General features: G+C 35.0%; 1 protein-coding gene across 1 annotated transcript in view; it reads left to right on the top strand.

Moving 5' to 3' along the window:
- LOC129005626 (leucine-rich repeats and immunoglobulin-like domains protein 3) overlaps window positions 1–15,632 on the top strand; it is a 62,932-nt gene that overhangs the window by 30,690 nt on the left and 16,610 nt on the right. The window contains exons 8-11 of the mRNA XM_054434583.1: window positions 3,502–3,645; window positions 6,483–6,868; window positions 8,140–8,451; window positions 14,198–14,310. Coding sequence (XP_054290558.1) covers window positions 3,502–3,645; window positions 6,483–6,868; window positions 8,140–8,451; window positions 14,198–14,310 — 955 coding nt within the window. The remainder of the gene's footprint in view (window positions 1–3,501; window positions 3,646–6,482; window positions 6,869–8,139; window positions 8,452–14,197; window positions 14,311–15,632) is intronic.

Here is a 15,632-nt window from a genome sequence, read left to right as displayed (position 1 = left end):
ATGAGGCGAAATTCTGATATTTTCCCGCGGTCGTGAGGACATTATCCTCGTCTTGCGCGATCGCGGTCTAATTCTGACCACCCCTCGCGGTCGTGAAGACATCATATCGTGCCCCACGGTCGTGTGGACATAGTTATCACCTCCCGCGATTGTAGAAAAACGGTAATCATCTCCCTCAGTCTTGTGGAGGTCATCATCCTCTTACGCAAATTAGGCAACATTGTGACCTTTTCCCGCGATCGTGTGGCCATAATCATCGTCTTGCGCGATTGCGATAAAATTCTGATCACCCCTCGCGGCCCTGAAGACATCATTATATCGTCCCCGTTGGTCGTTTGGACATAGTGATCGCCTCCCGCGATTTCGGCAGAATGGTAATCATCTCCCACGGACATATGGAGATAATCGTCTTCGGCTAATGAGGCAAAATTCTGATCTTTTCCCGCGGTCATGTGGACATTATCATCGTCTTGAGCGATCGCGGCATTATTGTGATCATCCCTCGTGGCCGCGTAGAAATCATTATTGTATTCCGCGGTTCTGTAGACATCGTAATCGTTTCCCGCAGTTATGAAGACATCGTAATCGTCTCCCGCGATTGCGGGAAAATGTTAATAATGTCCTCCAGTCGTGTGGAGATCATCATCGTCTTCTACGATCGCGGCAAAATTCTTGCTGTTTCCCGCGGTCGTGTGGACATTATCATCGTCTTCTGTGATCACGGCAATACTCTAATTATCCGTTGCGGCTCTGTAGATACCATCATCGTCTTCTGCAATCGCGGAAAATTCTGATCATCCCTCGCGGCCGTGTGTAGACATATTATCGTCTCCCGCGATCACGGAAACGCCACTTTTGTCATGCGCGATCACGGTAAATTGAAAACTCCAGGTATAAATACAAAATTCACGGTTCAAAAATCCCCCGCATGATTCCCGGATTTCCCAGTCGGTGGACACCCTGTTATATATATATATATATATTGCAAAGGGGCGCTACTATTAGATGTGCCTAGGGCGGTGACAGGGTAAAAAACGGGCCTGTGTATAACATCTCATTTATGTAGGGGTGTGCGATGCATCGAAAATGCATCGAAATTTCGATTCGATTCGATTCGATGCATCGAATCGCGATTCGATTCAGTGGTGGTCAAAAAACGATTCGATTCACGAGGGAGTCAGTATCCATATACGAAAAACGCCTGCAGAAAGTCAATGCAATACCCGCAATACAGGAGTGCGTTGCTGTTGCGTTTCCTTTACGAAGGCGTTCTTATTTAATACATTCTTTGCATTAAATATAGCTTTAATTGTTTTATATTTTTTTGTTTTGACATTGCAAATGATTAGAGGTTTGTTTTTTGTCTTGATGAAAGCAGTGTGTGAAATATTTTACTACTGTGAACCTAGCCAAAACAAGGTAGGTTACTCCAAAATCATTTTAAAAATAAGTCTGAAAAATGGTTACTTAATACTTAACTAGTAAGATTAATGTTATAGACTGATTCATTTGGTATTTTTGTTAGGTGTCTGCCGGTCCCCGTCCCCGAATTTTTGTTGGGGCAAAAGAAAAAAAAAGAATAATTTATTTCCAAAGAAACACTCTTATATTATTATATCTATTATTACAGAGGAATTAAAATGTTCAAATGAGAATTAAAAATTAAGTTGGCTCACGACCTTTAAGAATAAAGACACAACAGAGCAATTGCCGCACTGCCACTAGCCAGAGCCAGGTCTAGTCGTCTACTGATAAGAGTAACAAAGCCGTGACGCAACACTAACAGTGCAAAGAAAACAAAGTCAAAAGAATAGAAAGACTATTTATCCAGACATACTAGTATAATCATTTATTGTTTATTCAATACCTAATTAAAAATATATTTTATTATTTTACATAATAAATTATAAACAAAAGAAATATCTGATATAGTGAACAGATCTGTATCTTGGTTAGATGGGGTTAAAAAAATATATTTCTAAGATCCAATACAATATTTACAACTCACAAATTACATTGAATTAATTTCTTTGAAAATAATCTCTAACAGTTTTGTGTTTTTGAATAAAGAAATATATTTCTTTGTCTCTACTCCCTTGTTTCATCACTTGCATTTTGTCAGCAATTGAAGCAACTGGGTAGCAACCGGGTGGTGTAAGAGGGGAGGGGGAGGGTCTATGACCTTGAATTCACACATCGTTGCCCGGGCCTGGCTGGTGAGACTGATTCATTGTTTTTGTTGACATACTACTACCCTTCCTTAAGAGAAAAAGGCCCTGCTGTTCCAAAAACATTGAGGGTAGTTTAAAAACATTGACCTGTGTTGCCAAGGGCACTAGGCTAGAAGATAGCATTTAACTTTCTTGTCTCTTGATTTAATATTATTTTAAACTTCTATATATTATTTAAGAGTTACTTTTCGGGTACCTAATTAGTTGTGATATTGTTTGGCTTTATTTTATGGATTTTTAATTCTTTTCATTCATTAGCTATCAAAATCAGTTGTTTTAGGATTTTAATCTCTTGCAGTAGGTCTATACTACTGTATGACATGATATGCATTTTTTAGTCCTTATTAATTATACCATAAACAATGTTTGTATGTTATTTACTGTTTTTGAGTTTTATAGGAAATTAGTTTACACAATATCTTTTCTTCAATGAGTTCTCCACTTGACATGTTGCTTCTAGCCTATTACTATTTTAGGCCCTATAAAAATAATGCCTAGGTAAAGCTGTAGGCCTACTGATGCCAATAATAATTCTTTATTTATGATGATGTAACAAATAATGTAAATGTGAGGTTATTATACTAAGGAGGTTAGGAGGCAGGGAATGAATGATACATATTGCATGGTGGAAACATATTATTTTTATTTTCTTCTTGCTTGCAGTCCTGAAGCCGGTCCACAGGCCCTAAACTTGTGATATGTAAATTTATTTCTTAATGGTCTTTTTATATTAAGTTCCATTCAAATTTGTTGTAATTTAGCTACCGGCACCTATTTAGTTATTTAAACAGTTATTAAAATGAGAATGAATGTCTTGATAAAAAAAATATTTTCTTCTTTCTTGCAGTTGAGCCAATTCAAGTAAAAATTATGAAATAGGCAAGTAAAGCAGCTCACTGGTATTTCCAGCAGTTATTCTAATACATATGATTGAAAATAAATATTTTTTCACCTAAAATTCATATGTTAAGTATGAAATAGGCCTAATACCACATCAACAAAAATTTGTATTACACAAATGTGATACATTTTAATTATTGTTAATCCACTCAATTGACAATTATGAATAGAAAAATACCGTATTGCTTCGAATCGAGTTGCATCGAATCGAATCGAAAATCTTTTGAATCGAATCGTTGCTTCGAATCGAAAATTTTTTGCTGCTTCGCACACCCCTACATTTATGTTAACTTGTTTTGATGAATAAATATTTCATTTCTTGTAAATAATCAAAACAGCTTGCAAATGTTATCCAACTTTTTCATTTCAGGGACATCTCCAACAATTTACTGAGATCTATTGAAAATAACACTCTCCAGTACCTGTCAAAACTGCAAACTCTCAATTTGAACCATAACCAAATATCTTATATCGCGGAAGGGGCTTTCAACCATACACCTTCTCTCATCCAGCTGTAAGTATTTCAACAAACAAAATAGTTGAAAATAAAGTATGCTTTGAGTAAAAAAATGTATATCTTATTTGTCTTATATGTCTGTATTACTACCCAAATGGAAAATTACGTCATGTGCCCATTTCAAGCTAAGTAAGTTACTTTCATAAAAAATCCATTGATATAAGGGGTAATTTTTTAATTACAGTAGAACTTCGAGTAACTGGGGGCGGATCAACCGTGCTCAATATATGCCTCTAAAATTAGGTACCTAACATAACCTCATTGTCCGAGAAAATTCTATAAAATATGTTTCTTTAGACTAAATGTGTTGGAATGCACTGTATATTTAGCTATTTTGCCAATTATTTATTTGCAGTAGTGTGATGTTAGGACGACTTTAATTTTTGGGAAAGAATGTAATTTAATAATAAATTTAAAATTTATTATATACGGTGCCGGGAGCCCGAGGTATTGCTGTGACGTCACAGCGGCGGGGTGGTGGGGACCAGCTGGCATCACTTTCTGAGCTCGCGTGGCCTAGCCCTTGTATATCTGTAGCCCTGCAAGCTATCTAGGCCTACTAATGTTTTTATCGACAATATTCTGTCCTGAAACAGCATGTATCAGTAGCCTGTAGGTACTAGAATTTCTATTAATCTTTGCCCAATAGCCTTCTAATTGTATTGATAATGTAATATGCAAATTATCACATTAACGTCCATTTATACAGTTTTATGCATTTTTTATGGTTTTTTATGTCATGTTGGAATAATCGTGGTTTCAGTTATCCGTGCCCCCCCTCCCCCCCTCCCATTACCGTGGATAATCGATGTTCTACTGTATAGAATATTAACAAAATTTTGTTTATAGTTATTTTATTCTCAACTCCTAGCATAGACAAAACAGAGTACTAAGAGTTGCAAGACTTCATATATCTGTGCTTTATATTTTATTTCTGTTTCATGTTGCTTTTAGTGAATTTTCCACATAGGGAATAAGCTATTACCGAAGGTCTCGTGGTAAGACCTAGACCCCAGACTGATTTCTTTTTCCGCTTTGCTGCACAGAGGCTAAAACACAATCCGTTAATGTATATTCATATATATATATATATATATATATATATATATATATATATATATATATATATTTTTGTTTGTTTTATTATTTGCAAACTCTTTTTTTCCAAATAAAATTTAGCTCATAATTTCTAACAACTCGAGTCTATGCACAGACCACTGAGGTCTATGTAGACTCATTTCCAAGTAATTAATTATTTCTAGCCGAAGCAAATATATATTCAAATTAGTACTTAAGTTTATACAATTAATAACTTTTTAAATTTAACTTTACCTTAATTTTTCTTAAACAATTTATATAATGCTTCTCTAGATCTGTGTACCTATTTTAATTTTAGAAACATTTATATTTTGTGTACTTAATGTGGAAATAAATCTGATTTGATTTGATATACAGGGTGTCACAAAAAAGTGTGATGGGCTATACAGGACCTAATTCTACATGCAAAAATAAGTCAAAAATGAAGAATAAAATTTTTTGGATTTCGGCTTAGTTTAGCCGTAATCCGCCATTTTGTTTTTTGGGGAAAATATTTATTATTTCAAAATCCCTTTGAGATATTTTTACGAAACTTGGCAAAATTGTTTACACTATAGTATGTAACATTTATAAAAAAAATTATTATTTTAACTTCCCAAATTTCAAAATGGCGGCCGTTTGAATTTTTTAATGCCAAATTTCATGAAAACCGGTACCTAATTCAAAATTTTGTAAGACACAAAAGTTTTAGTATTTATTATGACAAATCCAACAAAACAAAAATGAATAAAATCGGTTCATAAATAAAGAAGCTGTGTTTATTTTAGTAATTTAGACTGAAATTACTTAACACGTTATATAAATTATTACATTACATTTAATACATTTTAGTATTAATAATTTCAGTCTAAATTACTAAAATAAACACAGCTTCTTTATTTATGAACCGATTTTATTCATTTTTGTTTTGTTGGATTTGTCATAATAAATACTAAAACTTTTGTGTCTAACAAAATTTTGATTTAGGTACCGGTTTTCATGAAATTTGGCATTAAAAAATTCAAACGGCCGCCATTTTTAAATTTGGAAAGTTAAAATAATAATTTTTTTTTATAAATGTTACTTACTATAGTGTAAACAATTTTGCCAAGTTTCGTAAAAATATCTCAAAGGGATTTTGAAATAATAAATATTTTCCCCAAAAAACAAAATGGCGGATTACGGCTAAACTAAGCCGAAAACCAAAAAATTTATTCTTCATTTTTGACTTATTTTTGCATGTAGAATTAGGTCCTGTATAGCCCATCACACTTTTTTGTGACACCCTGTATATATATGTCTGTGTGTGTGTGTCCGCTAGAACGATAACTCAAGCAAAAATCATCTGAGTTTTCCAATTTTTAATTTAGATGCCATTTTTGAAGTAAAATTTTTTTGAAGTAGTACAGTAGCAATTTTTTAAACAGAATAAAAAATTTTAGAATGTAGATGCAATTTTTAAGACTTGTATATTATTTGCATTTTCACTCTAAACTTACTCATTTTGGAGCTACAGGAAGCAGAATGTACACAACAAGCCTTTTTTCTTAGGTGTAACACGCTGTAATAAGAGTTCTTCTACTTCTGTAACAAGAAGCTTCAGAGAAAAAAGTCTAAAAAAAAAGTTTTTTAATGACTGTCCTTTCAGAATTTTCATAAAGGAGTCAATGGTATATTTTATCTTTTTAGAGCGTACTGGAATCATTCAGATCACATTTGCTAGCTCAAAATATATACATTTTCTTATTTTTTTATAGAAACTTGAGCAGTAATAAAATTTCCTGGACAATAGAAGACATGCTAGGGCCGTTTGTTGGTCTGAAAGTGCTGACAAAGTTGAATCTTGCGGACAACGCTATTACGTCTGTGAGTGAGCAGGCATTGGTAGGATTGGACAACCTCGAGTACCTTGACCTGTCTAACAACCATATCAAGACACTCCATGAAGCTAGTCTGAACTACTCTCCTCTACTACAAGAGTTGCGTCTAGACTCATCTGCCTTGGTGTGTGACTGCCACCTAGCCTGGCTGACCACCTACCTGCGCCAACACCACCTACATGCCACACAGATGCGGTGCGCCTACCCTAGCCACCTAGCCAACCACTCTCTTACTTCTCTACAACCTCACCAGTTCCAATGTTGTAAGTATACACTTTAATATCCAAGTTTAGTTGTTTGATTTCCTAATCCCATCTTCGTTCTCACCATTCTAATGGCTGTAGGATTAATAAATAATAACCTGACAACAGGTTATGATGATAGGCTTTTTACACTTTTGTGTTTGGTGGTAAATAAGTGTAGAATAAGAGTTATATATTCAGAAAATTTGTGATATAACCCTTTTACAGAGTTATATAGGCTATAACTCGCTGGTAAAATCCAATCGCATGTTGGGGCCTAGCCCGACTTAATGCATCAGTGATAGTTTTCTGCACTTAGTGAAACGTAGATCGCCACTTTAGGCCAATAATCTGTCTCAAAGATTTGAGGAAATGTGGTGTGCCAATAAAAACACACATTTTTAGCTTTAAACTTTCTCGTGTGAGAACCGAACCAACAATATAATAATCACAAGTTATTCAATTTTTAGTGTTTTACATTTGTCTTCTGCTGATAAAGCCAGCCACCGGGTGGACAAAAGCATTTAAGCAACCAACAAGTACTTTATATAGAATGTTATTACAGCATATATTATTTGTTGTTTAATTTTGTTGATATTTCGAGAGAGATAAATTTAATTTATGGACATTTAATTTTAATTGATTGCTTGGTTAATCTTTCACAGCGACGATGCGCCTCTCATATGAATAATTTAATATTTGTCATGGATGATAACTTGTGGTCGTTACATCGTTGGAAACGTAATGTTGGAATTTTATACTGTGAAACTAATGATGATTATGAAGATATTGTTCTCCAGTCTTCAATGCCAAAATATATAGTCTATCCCAAAAAGTCTGGTATTTAACAGATAGTGTTGGATATCAAGTTTGAGCTCGGGTCGGGTCTGGATAGCCAAACGGAATTTGGCCTGTTTTTTTTATATCCGTTCACCTCTACTTTTCACATCTATTGTGAATGTGAATCATCGTAATTTTATTGCTAGAAAAAACAAAAGTTAAATCTAAAACGCATCTCTCAGTAATGTAATGACATTCAAATTGTATATATAAATCTAAAGAGCTTTAAAGTATTTAGTTAATTTTTCAAAATTTAATCCCTGCCAACTATTTACTTGAAATCATATCAGATTATCAAGCTATGAGGTTTACTGGGTTGTGTTGTAGTTACTTGGTTGTTACCTTAATCAATTTATACCTAATAATGATGACAATTTATATGCAATTGAATTGTTAAGGCCTAAAATGTCACCATTACTACAACTCTTAACACCTTGTGATGGTTGTTGTAGCACCAGATGATTTCCCAAAACCTGTGATACTGGAGGAGCCCAGGTCTCAAGTGGCTCTGTCTGGAAGCTCAGTGAAGCTCGGCTGCAAGGCTGTGTCTTCCTCAGACTCAGTGATGGTGTTCAAGTGGCGTCGCAACAATCGAGACATGGCCGAACCTGTCCTACGCTCTGTCAGTGACTCTGACTCTCATACACACATCAGTCAGTTACTGCTCACCAACCTGTCATTGGACGCTAGTGCTCTCTACCAGTGTATTGTATCCAACGACTTCGGCACTGTGTACTCCCGCAAGGCTAACCTGTCTGTTTACAGTACGTACTGATACAGTTCAAAGTTGTTGAACAATATTTTTGAATGAAATCTTATAATAGCATATCTCTTACATAGTGGAGCCTTTTTGGGAATCCCCTTTGGAACCGAAAAGACTCAATGGTTTAAACAATTTTGATGAAAAATGACAAACATAAATTATGTCATGGAAACAATAATAATGTAGGCCCTAGTACAGTACTAATTTTAATAATTCACAAAAAATAATAATGTAGTACAGTACTAATTTTAATAATTCACAAACAATAATAATGTAGTACAGTACTAATTTTAATAATTCACAAACAATAATAATGTAGTACAGTACTAATTTTAATAATTCACAAACAAAACACTAGAAGTACTAGAAGTAGAAAAACTCTATACAAGGCAGCAGCATTGGTGTGTGGCAACATCGCAACAGCATGCCTATTGCCGTGGTAACAAAAGTGTAAACATAACCATTGCCTATAGGCTACATTGTAAATTAGTGCAACAGCTGTTTCAATTTGAAGTGACAGCTGTGTTGCCACTTTTGTGTCGTCGCAGCCTTGTATTAGAGGAGGCCATGTTACTGTGCAAAATCAAGATCATTATGCCTCCCACTGTTCTTTTTTGGAAAAATTACTTGCATCTCATAGTAATGTATACGGTCAGAAGTGTGCTTAAAATTTTTTCCCCCTTTATTCAAAACTTTTATTATTTTTTTTATTTCATTAACATTTGAAGTTTCATAAAATGTCCATGGTAACGCAATATCTTTGGTAGTTTTTTTTTTTTAAGAGCATCTATAGTGGAAAACACAAAATCCTGTCACGACCATAACGGACGTTTAAATGAATATTAAAAATAGTTAATATTATTTTTATAACTATGTTTTGCTATAAACTAATTTACTTTTATGACCATTATACAATAAAAAGGTCACTGAGCTTTTGGTATATTTGGTCTTTCTAGAAAAAAATAAAAAAACTCAAAAAATAGAAAAAAAGCCAATAAAATCTTTTTAAGTTTGTATAACTCCGAAAAAACTTACCTGAGACCCAAAAAATCGTTATATTTGTATAGAGGTGTGCTTCTTTTGTGTATAAAACATTGAAGTATGACGATATTTTAATTTTTGAAATTTTTATGATAGAAATCATAAACGTGATGGTCAGGGACAAGCGGTACGGTCGTGAATTGTCTGGAATAATCTAAATCTTTCTAAACAATCCTTCAATTATACTGTTAGTTATAATAAAACTATGTGTTTCAATTGAACTAAACTGTTCAATTTACAATTATATTAAAGTTATTGTCACGACCAAACACACTATAATCCATAAGGCTGGATTGGTCGTGAAAAAACCTGCGATGGTTGTGAAACTTTGGTCGTGAAATTACGTGTTATTTGGCTCTGTTCTGGTGGTAGCCCTGCACCTCATGTTCGAGGTTACAAAGTGGACTTCTAGGTTAATCTAGCAATTGAAATATCTTATAAACAAAAATTAACACCATGTCTACTTCATCGAATGACTACGTACGGTCATGGACACACCAAAATTACAAAAAACACAATCTTTCGTTTATTAATCTTGTAATTCCTCCTTTCAACTCGAAACGACCGGCACTACAATCCTGACGTACACCCCGAACTAGTCTCTAAAATCAACTGACTCCATCGACGCCAGGCTTGCCACTGTCGTGCTCCAAGGTTGAAAATTTTTCCCAAATGGTCGTGACGCCAAATCGAGGGACAGACTTATTTTGTCATGGTAGTCAGTTTGCAATGACAATAAAATTATAATATGCTCCTTTTATGTAAGTTTAATAACCATTGATGACATAAAAATATGGCTTTATATACAGGGAGCGGCAGAAATATCTGACGGTTTTCAAGCGAGTACAGTCCGGCAGCCGAGTGGAGGGGGGTGGTGGGGAGCGGCTCATTCTCAAGGCCAAGTGATGCCATTTCAGTCGCCATTGAGCAGTGGACCAGTATACATCGCGTGTTAGCCGTTGAGGCGTTTTATTTAATTGGCGATTCTGTTGTTGGTACGCAACATAAGTTTCGGAGGCATTTTAATGTGGCTCGTGGGGAACATATCCCATCCCGAAACACCATCAAATTGTGGGTGGATACCTTTAGATCACAGGATCAACTGCAAAACGTAGGCCTACAGGCCGTCCAAGGCCAGTGAGGACGCCTGAGAACGTGGAGCGAGTGCGACAAGCTGTGCTAACGAGCCCGCATCGCCCGGCGCGTAGACATGCTGCTCTTGGCATGTCTGATCGCTATATTCGACGAATTTTGCACTCAGACCTTCACTTTCACCCATATAAAATAGCAATCGTCGGGTGAAAGTGAAGGCCTGAGTGCAAAATTCGTCGAATATAGCGATCAGACATGCCAAGAGCAGCAGCTTGTCTACGCGCCGGGCGATGTGGGCTCATTAGCGACGTTAGCACAGCTTGTCGCACTCGCTCCACGTTCTCAGGCGTCCTCACTGGCCTTGGACGGCCTACGTTTTGCAGTTGATCCTGTGATCTAAAGGTATCCACTAACAATTTGATGGTGTTTCGGGATGGGATAGGTTCCCCACGAGCCACATTAAAATGCCTCCTAAACTTATGTTGCGTACCAACAACAGAATCGCCATTTAAAAAAAACGCCTCAACGGCAAACACGCGATGTATACTGGTCCACTGCTCCATGGCGACTGAAATGGCATCACTTGGCCTTGAGAATGAGCCGCTCCCCACCACCCTCCTCCACTCGGCTGCCAGACTGTACTAGCTTGAAAACCGTCAGATATTTCTGCCGATTTCGGCATGAATAATTAGTCTAAAAACAGCTTGAAAGTTGTAAAATGTACCCTAGGGACACGTCATGGTCGTGAATTTTGAGACTTTAAAAATACGAAAAAAATACCTAGAACCTATTTAAAACCAAATAAATGTGTGTAACATGTTGCCCCCGTCCCAAAAAATATTAAAACACATAATAATAAACTACAAATCCAGTATCTACGAAGTAAAAGGCCAGGGACATGAAAACGTACGTTTTTAAATTTTCACTCATATACACTTGGGGAAGATATACTTGGTAACAAATAAAAAAGTTGGGAATTTAAAGACTGACACTTGCTGAGGGTTTTCCTGTATTTATAATTTATTATAACGATTAATTTTAAATTTTCAAGGTTATTGGAATGATTTTAAAATGTATGACATTTCAGTCCATATTCTTAATGGCCCAAAACATTCCTATTAATTAGGGGTCTGCGGGTAGTGAAATATTAGGTTCGGGCGGGTTCGGGTCGGGTACTGTAATGATCACTTCGAGTCCGGGTAATTTTCGGTTCGGGCTCAAAATGACCAAAATTCAATTTTCAAGTATTTTTCTGGTTTTTATTTATATTTTACTAAACAAATGTTTCATGCCTACTCTTAGAGATATTTTATTTACCAGTATCAATAATATAAAGACATTTCAATACAAGATAAAACACCAACTTAATATTTTGACATAGCCTACTGCAAATTAGTAGACCCTAGTTTACTTAATGGCAAAATAAAACCTCAGTGTCTTTAGTTAAGTTAGGCCACAGAAAACATCAGAAAACATACTGTAGTATGTTTTCTGTGGTTAGGCCTAGGCCTACTTAAATTTGATATTGTTGCATCTTAAGACTGTCAACCACCCTCTATTATATTTATCCGCATTATAGGCTAAGCACATAAGAGACTTTTCGCAAATAGTGTAGTTATTCCCTTACAGGTTTGGGTTTAGGTATAGAAAAACTAGGATCCTTTGGGCCTAAATTAGTGAAACTGTTTTCGGGAACAATATGTTGACAAATAAATAAAAGGTTAAAATACCTGCTTGTCGCCTTGTGGTCCAAAGTATTGTCCTAGTGGATTATGTACATTTCGGCGCGAGCGCCATCGTCGGATCCGTATAAGAACTGTTGACACTAAACTTCCCTGAAGAGGTGCGTAAAATGTTCACAACACAAAACACACATAAAAACCGGTCGACCGTTAATTAACATAGTTTTTAACTTTTGCTACGCGTGCACGGGCAGGATATGGAGGCGCGCCAGACGTGTGTCGAGACTCGAGAGAAGACGGTAGTTGGTTAAAATTGTATTTTAACCTTTTATTTATTTGTCAATCAATTGGTCCGGAAACACCACAACAAAATATGAAGGACAATATGTTGATTGTGGTGTCTTTCTAGGCCTAAGTACCGGCTTAGTTAAAAACGAAAACACCGGTGAAATGATTGAGGAATCATCTTTACCTTTTTATTTACATTAGTTTTGAAGGAAATAAATATTCTTTAATCAATAACAGACACATTTACTTAAATCTCTTTAATAACACTTTATAGCTCCAACCCATAATTAATTTGTCACAAACAGATAAAACTACACTGTAAACTGTAACTCCCAAATCTGACAGGGCTCGACCCTGAATCCGAACGCCAACGCTCAGCTCAGCTGAAGTATAAGTCTTTCAAAAGTTAGTCTTGCTTGTCAACCATGCAGCCTCACAGTTGTGATAATACTTATTGTAGTGTCTGCTCTGACAAGAGAGGTATTATTAATTTTCATAATTATTCACACACAGGTCATGCATTTCTTGCTAAGTTAAAATAGTGACTTAATACTGTAGCCTAAATCATAAACGTTTTATAATGTATTTATTCATTTTATAACATATTTGACAATTTATTCTGACTCATAAAAAATCAATAAATATAGAATATAAAATGTGTAAACATAACTTTCCAACACCAGGAATAGGCCTAATATAAAAAGATATTCTTGTCCCATACCAACATTCTTGGCAGTGACTGTCCAGTTGAGTTTTATATGCCATAATAATTAATTATGCTATAGGCCTAGTACGTGTAATGCAGATGTTCTGCCAGCAAGCAGACGACGACAATATTGATTTAGCCAAAAATAAGGATCAGAAGAACATTTATTTGACTGATTTAGTCACTAGTTGACAGTCATTGGAGTTGAAATATGGGGTTAGGAAAATTTTGAGCACACAATTTAAGTTTCGTTTAATTTATTAATAAAATATCTTCCTATAAAGCTGAAAATTGTATAATTAAACATTAAAAACATTAAAGTTTTTAATAATAGGTTACCGAATTACCCGCTTGAAATAAAATCAGGTATTTCTTCTACCCGCCCGACCCTTCGGGTTGTGCGAAATTACCCGATTTTCGAGTCCGAGTCGGGTACCCACAGACCCCTACTATTAATATGACTAACGACACAAAATTGTTTCGACAAGTGATCTCAAGGTATAGCCGATTGCTCACGGTCGCCTAACATTTAGAAGATCAATGGTTCAACTCTAAGATAAGTCAGTAGCTTTTTGATGGATCAAAACAACCCAGCTTTCTTTGACTATAAATATTTTAATAAATGACCTGGACTAAATAAACAGCTGATCTTAGGCATTAACAAATCTGTATACCACTTGTTCTCCATTCATTTCATATTCAGCTTCAAATATGCTGCCAAAGTGCAACACTGTCTTAGTGAAGTGATTCATACTTATTCAAATGGTTTTGCCAGCAGGTTTAAAGTTTTAGTTTTAAATTTAACCTTATCGCGCCAGGAGAAATTATATTTCTGGGATACCATTAGACTAGTAGGTATTGTTATTTCTTAGTTATTTAATATTAGATTAGGTAAAAAGACGTGAATTTTTCTAATCTAATCTTTTTTTAATTAACAGCCTTCCCGCAGTTATTAAAAACCCCCAGCAATGTGACTACCAAGTCAGGAAGCATGGCTCGGCTTGAGTGTTCAGCCAGTGGCCACCCTTCTCCACAAATTGGCTGGCAAAAGGTTGGTCTCTTGATATCTTATAATTCTTTATATATTCATTATCTTACCTCTTATCTTATCTTACATTATCGTATCTTTCTTTGAATTCAAATGAAATTGTAATAATCTAATTTTATAAATAAATATTTAGGTTATATTTATGTATAAACAAGCTTAATGCTAAACAATCTTAATGTAGTAAACCCCTTTCCTTTGATGATGGTTTTGTTGACAATGACAAATAACCATCAAAACACTCACAATTTATTGTTTTCTGATTCTGATATATAGGGTGTCCCTGAAGTAAGTACAAACAATTTAGAAATAGGTTTAATTAGTCAAAATAAAAAAAATCCAGAATAGGCTCAAAATATTTTTCACAAACACATTGTTAGCGAGATATCCACCATCTTGTTTTTGTGTATTTAAAATTTCTGCAGATAACCCTTTTAAGGCCATCAACTTTTGTGGTACCGGTCACTAAGGCCAGCCCTATTATTGAGTTATGCACCTAAAAGGCCAGGCTATTTTTGTTCTGCGTCACATCGTTTTGGTAAATAAGCCATAACTACCATATTTATTATCAGAAACCCATAATTTTTTGTAGTAGTAGAGTCTTTTAAAAACACTAATGGTGTTAGTAATTTTTAACTTTAAAAAATGTATATATTCACGTATGTAATATACAAAAACCTTTTGTTTTTTTTATTTTTGACAACAAATAAAAAATATAGAAGTTGGTTTTCAACACAAAAGACATGCATTTTCTTTTAGTAAATATTGTTTATAGCTAACATGCCAATTTTCAAGTAATTACCTTTAGTTGAAGTCCAGTTATAGTAAATTATTTGAAATTTCCAACTGTGGTTTTTTTTTAATGAGAGAAAAGCAAGTCTATCTTTACTAGGCCTATCTTGTAGAATATTTTGTTCTTTCTCACACCTAACAGAATCTACAAAATACTTGAGAATATCCATACACTAATGTAGTAAAACACTTAAAATTATTTACAATAGGTTATTTACATCAATTCGATACTGTAACACACGGTAGGTTAGCACTTCTGGTCGCCAAAACATAATCAATACCTTGCTTACATTTTTTACAACAGTATCGTGATCTCTTTCTAGGACCCCCATTAGCAGTACTTAATATACTGCAAACTGAGCAGTATAATCAAACCTGGTCAAAAACTTACCTTCATTGTTTGCTTTATAAAGCAAGTAGCTATTAACCCTTCGTCGGTGACACCAAGGAGTTTTCCTCCAGGCGCATTTGTTTTTATAGAGAAATGTGTATTATCGCCAGCCAGTAACTTTAGGAGTAACAGTACCTTGCGTGCA

The sequence above is a fragment of the Macrosteles quadrilineatus genome, unplaced genomic scaffold, assembly GCF_028750875.1.
Source record: "Macrosteles quadrilineatus isolate MER2022 unplaced genomic scaffold, UCM_ALF_1.0 Scaffold_28__1_contigs__length_1566739, whole genome shotgun sequence".
Classification (NCBI taxonomy): domain Eukaryota; kingdom Metazoa; phylum Arthropoda; class Insecta; order Hemiptera; family Cicadellidae; genus Macrosteles; species Macrosteles quadrilineatus.
Note: the sequence above shows the minus strand (reverse complement) of the source record. Positions and strands in the feature narration are given on the sequence as shown.